Source organism: Cucurbita pepo, chromosome LG05, assembly GCF_002806865.2.
Source record: "Cucurbita pepo subsp. pepo cultivar mu-cu-16 chromosome LG05, ASM280686v2, whole genome shotgun sequence".
Lineage (NCBI taxonomy): Eukaryota > Viridiplantae > Streptophyta > Magnoliopsida > Cucurbitales > Cucurbitaceae > Cucurbita > Cucurbita pepo.
Window position 1 is genome coordinate 2,059,381 of NC_036642.1, and position 5,489 is coordinate 2,064,869.

At 36.0% G+C, this 5,489-nt stretch overlaps 2 protein-coding genes across 2 annotated transcripts; one reads left to right on the forward strand and one right to left on the reverse strand.

The window, feature by feature from the left end:
- Positions 1-299: 299 nt before the first annotated feature.
- Positions 300-1,885, reverse strand: LOC111794714. Its single transcript, XM_023676828.1, has 3 exons — positions 1,475-1,885; positions 798-1,395; positions 300-718 (listed from the first exon to the last, which is right to left on the reverse strand). The coding sequence occupies exons 1-3, from the start codon at positions 1,883-1,885 to the stop codon at positions 300-302; spliced, it is 1,428 nt and encodes a 475-aa protein (XP_023532596.1).
- A 1,166-nt stretch (positions 1,886-3,051) lies between these two features.
- LOC111795768 (reticulon-like protein B2) lies at positions 3,052-5,191 on the forward strand. Its single transcript, XM_023678341.1, has 5 exons — positions 3,052-3,424; positions 4,031-4,211; positions 4,295-4,436; positions 4,572-4,641; positions 4,736-5,191. Exons 1-5 carry the CDS (start codon positions 3,220-3,222, stop codon positions 4,903-4,905), a joined length of 768 nt encoding a protein of 255 aa, XP_023534109.1. The 5' UTR covers positions 3,052-3,219; the 3' UTR covers positions 4,906-5,191.
- The last annotated feature ends 298 nt before the right edge of the window (positions 5,192-5,489 follow it).

Genomic DNA, 5,489 nt, shown 5'->3' on the forward strand with positions numbered 1-5,489 from the left:
TTTTTTTTTTTTTTTTTTTTTTTTTTTTTTTTTTTTTTTTTTTTTTTTTTTTGCCTAAAACACTAACATTTTGTAAATATCCATTTTCATTTTTTTTTCTTGGCATCTATTTTATCGTTCATGTAAATAAACAGGAAAAGCTTTGGTACGTGAAAAGATCATTGAGATTATTGATCAATACGATTTAAGAACAAAATCGACAACTCAAAGATACTCTTAACCTAATTCCTACAAAATTTCAAATCCGACATAGACACTAAAACCGAATTCTAAATTCCTAATAAAAACGAACAAATAAACTAAGCAACATTGGTTGGAACAAGCTTGAACCATTGACTCTGAGGATCATCCATGCAACTCTCCGCATCTAGACAAATACATTTCTTCACAACAATTGAAGTTTCAGATTCCTTCTCCAAGCAAAAACTGTCTTCTCCAACTTTTGTGGACAATTGGAGCTTTGCTTTGGAAGCTACTGTCCAATTGTATTCATCACCGGAGCAGTCAGTGGATACAATTGGCGATTTTCCATCTCCTGCGGACTTCAAACATTGTCCGTTTGACAACAACTTCATCGGACTTGCATCTCCACTATGGTTCCATTGGGTTAGAGTGGCACAATCGCCAAGTTCAATTCCTCCTTTGCCATTGGATTTGACACATTGCCCTGATACCGGATGTAGCATTATGTACGACATTGGTGCATTCGAATTTAGATCTGCAAAAATATGAGCTTTAGTTTCAATATTCTAACCAAAGATATATATTAAAGGTTTAGTATGAAGCAACAAATTAACCTTGATTCACTCTCTTGATAAGTTGAAGCATTTGTTTAAGTTTTGGGTTACGATCTTTAGTCCAAGAGTGATCCATAACACCGAAACTTTCATCAGGATCTTCATGACCTTGTCTATACATATAACTTCCTTGGAATGCCCACAAGGCCCAATCAATATCCTTCTCCGCAATTCGAGCCAAAAAGCAGCTCATGAACCGATTCTCAGCCTCGTTCCCTCCTGATTGATCATACCCAAATTCACTAATGAACAAAGGATATGGATTCTTCATGTCCACCACGAACCCAGCTTCCCGTTCAAACTTCTCCATGATTTCGTTGCATATTATGTTTAATGGCTTCTTCACAAATTTGCTTTCGTTATCTCCACTAAACGAGTAGAGATGTGCTTCCAACACTACTTTGTTCTGAAAGGTATAGCCTAATGGCCTTTTCTTTAGTTGACTTAAATCATTGCCATAGTTTAATCCAGAAATGATTATGAGAAGATTTTGGTTTATTCTGTGGATTAGTTGGCTTCCTCTTCTCATGTAATAGCACCAAGCATCATTGTTTGTAAATGGCCCTCGAAGCTCGTTTCTTAGACTCATTCCTACCACCTTTTACAAAGAAAAAGAGAAAATTAGAATACGATATAAATATTATAGAAATATTCCCGTTAAAATGCATACAACTCACATGTGGATTACAAGTGAATTGCGCAGCAACAAATGACAAGCCTTGAAACCATTCATTAGGGTTGAAATTGCGATCTCCAAAGAAACCATTGCCATCATCGAGAGAGCAGCACCATCTCGGCTGACTAATATGGTTATCTAAAATAACCATGATGCCTTCCGAGCCCAAACAATTAATAACGGTTTGAAACGCCTTAGCAACAGTCATTTTCAATATCTCAGGGTTGTGCTTTGCAACTCCACTCTTGACATCAGCAATATCTAGACCATCTAAAACATCACCAACACACTCATATGCATAACGAGTAAACATATGAACAGACCAAGTCAATCGAACGCAATTGAACTTGCGACTAGAGATCTCAGACACCAACTCTTTCAATGGACGCTTATCGAGTCCTTGAGCAACCATGGACTGTGTATGCGATACCAAATTGACACAACTCAACTTCACACGATCTCCTGTTCGAGCATCTATAATCCATCTTCCACTAGTGGAGAGAGGCAAGGATTGAGAAAAGGCGAACAAAGAAAAAAAGATTAAAGAAATTAGAGAGAGTGAGTTTGCCATTGTGGTTAAAGTACGAGGAATAAAGGGGTATGAAGTGATCTATTTATAGAGAGTAGAAAGAGAATTTGAAGAAGATATGTTATACTATTTTTTGTTTTTTTTTTTTTTTAATTTTTTTTACATTCATAATTTTTTTGGATTTGAAAACCAATTTTATAGCATTTTTCAGTTTTGATTTTATTTATTTTTCTTTGCTTTCTATTTATAGTTTGTGCGACGTTTGAAATGAAGCCCACTAGTGAGCTACAATTACTTTCTAGACAACGTATGAGCGGTCTCAAATCTTTAAGACATGCATTATTTTTATTATAAGTCTCTCTAGGTCTGTATCAATTATATATAGGTGTGCATACGACTGAAATTTCACCAAAAAGAACTTGATTACTATTTCAAATTAATTTCAAACTTCATATCGAATGCTGTAATGAAATACATTGATCTAATTAAATATTGGTCGAACGAATGACGAACATCTAATCCTGTATGGTAATTATTATTATTTGGGTGTGAGAATTCAACCATTAATTTATAAACTAATATATGAATTAAAAACTAAAATGTCTCTATTCTATTATGTTAAAATAATATTTGTGTGTAGTTAAAATCAAAGACTTTGAAAACCAATTAAAAAAAATAATTTTTAAAAAAGAAAATAGGAGAGTTTTGGATCCTTGTTAGAAAAAGAATCATGAACGTCAGTACAAACCACGTGGCAGCAGATAAAAACAAGGAAGGAGATTTAATTTAATAAATAAAAAAGGGTCGAGTTAGCGTGGTGGAAGTCACGTGGCGAGCCTTGTGGTTTGAATTTTGTACGTGATTCTTTTCATTAAAAAATAATAATAAAAAAGCGTGACGTGTTCGAATCGCAATGGATTTCTTAATGGAGTCTTCTTTGTGGCTATCAACGCAAAACCTAAAAATGAAATGATGGTGGGGCTCTAAATCTGGCCCGCCCTGGTTTTCAACGGCTCAGATTCTTCTTCTAGATTCATCCATTATTCATTGACACACAGCAACGGAATCACACCCTGCTCTGGGTTTGTGGATTTAGCGGAACACGGACAAAAAAGGGGTTTTCAGTTTTCGTTTTGATCCGTTTTTTCTCACTTCCTGAACGGTTGCAAGTGATTTTTGGGATCTGTTGTAGCTTGTTCTTGGTGATTCTGGCAGCCATGACGGAGCATCACGAGCACGAGCATGAGGAGCCCAAAGCCGAGTCGTTGATTGACAAGATTGCCGAGAAGATTCACGCTCATGATTCCTCTTCTTCCGATTCCGAGGATGATAAGGGGAGTGCTTCTGCTACTATCAAATCTAAGATTTATCGCCTCTTCGGCAGGGAAAGACCCGTCCACAAGGTTTTTGGTGGTGGGAAACGTAAGTAATTCTCATTATTTTGTTTTCAGAGTTTGCTCTCATCTCCTTCTTATGGTGGAAATTATGTGACTGGTTTTCGTGTTTCGATTTCAGTGTCTCGGTTTGATTTGTTTACTTCTAAGTGGATTTACTGTTTGAAGAAATTTCTGGATGTTGAATTCGGATTATCTTTGAATTTCTTCTTTTTCTATTGAAATTATTTGCTTTCGTAGTGGATCGGATATCTCACGGAGGAACTTTCAGTTGAGTTTCATAGATCTAGATCTATTTACAGTTCTGGCTTAGGCTTTTAAGTCGATCCTGTTTCATTCTCCAATACTTGTTCTACAATGCTCTATTTCTTGGATTTTCAATTTCGGGATGCGAGATTGGAAGATATTATCTTTTGCTTGATTTCTTTAGCATGGTGTCATTGTTCTTTTACAAAATTGAACTACGAACTTCAAACCATTCGAGAATTGTCGAGTATTAATCCTCTTCCTGTTCCATGGTAGCACAAAAATCACTCTGGGTTAAGAAAATTTTGATGTTATACAAAGTCGTTTTTCGTTGATGTATCTCATTATCATTGTTTTCCCTCTTTTTATTCCAATCTCTTCTCTACAGCGGCTGATATCTTCCTGTGGAGAAACAAAAAGGTCTCCGGTGGAGTTCTAGGAGGAGCCACAGTTGCATGGATTTTGTTTGAGCTGCTTGAGTATCACTTTCTGACCTTGATTTGCCACATTTTGATGGCTGCTCTGGCAGTAGTGTTTTTGTGGTCTAATGCTTCTTTCTTCATTAACAAGTATGTTTTTCTAGCTTGCCATTCAATTCATCTTTTGAATGTTTGCTTAGCCGCTGTCTATTGCTGACACCTTTTCCGCACAGGTCTCTGCCACACATCCCTCAAGTTCACATTCCAGAGGGGCCAGTTAAAGAGATTGCCTCTGCTTTGAGAGTTGAAATCAATAGGGCCATCGCTGTGTTGAGAGAAATTGCATCAGGAAGAGATCTGAAGAGCTTTCTTTCTGTATGTTAACTTCTACCTCTTGGAATCTTGTTCATAAAGGCAGTTTCTAGCTTTAAGAAACCATCTCATGAAAATTAAGCTTATGTTATACGATTTTATCTTAAGAACTCATACTCTCATAATTTTGTTTATTAGGCAATTGCTGGTTTGTGGGTTCTGTCCATTGTAGGAAGTTGGTTCAACTTCCTTACCCTGCTATATATTGGTGAGGAAGTTGTTACTTAATTAGTTGTGAATACTCATTAGTCTTGTCCATTTTAGTGACTTTTGCTTTTGTTGTGCAATCAAATATGTAACAGGAATTATTTTGCTCTTCACTGTGCCTGTGTTCTACGAGAAATACGACGACAAGGTCGATGCGTATGCAGAGAAGGCAATGGCAGAGCTGAAGAAGCAGTATGCAGTGTTTGATGCGAAAGTGTTGTCTAAAATCCCAAGAGGACCACTGAAGGACAAGAAGATTGCTTGAGGAGGCGATGTCGGGAGTGTTGTGGTGGTAGCAGGTCATGTTTTTTATCAAACTCTATGAACTTGGTAGGCTTTTTGTCGTTGGCGTTCTGAAGTTTCATCCATGAAAGAATCTGTTTTTTAGTTGTGTTCTCATCAGTGGGGTTGGCAATGTGGACTAATTTGTGGATTGCTGATAATACACATGATTTTGGTACACTATTTAATGGCCCTGTTTTATATGTTAAAGCCTTAGTGAAGCACAATTTGATAGGTTTGATTGATGATATAAAGTGAGTGTTTCATTCTGGTTGGGCTATTAGTGTTGTGATGTGCAGGGATAAGAATGTTGTGAGATCTTCTCATGGATCCTTCATTCTACAAGCATTTCATAATTTTGTTGTTGTTGTTGTTGTTTTTTTTTCTTTTTTTGTATTATTATAATTTTAATTTTTTTTATGGAATACTAATGGATGATTTAGTTAAGACAATTCTTGTTATTTCAAATATTTTATGGAACTTTTTAATATCTATGCAATGCTTTTAATATTTATAAAAAATAATGGTCAAAATACTCTTTCTTTTGTCCGTGTACTTTAGAATTTG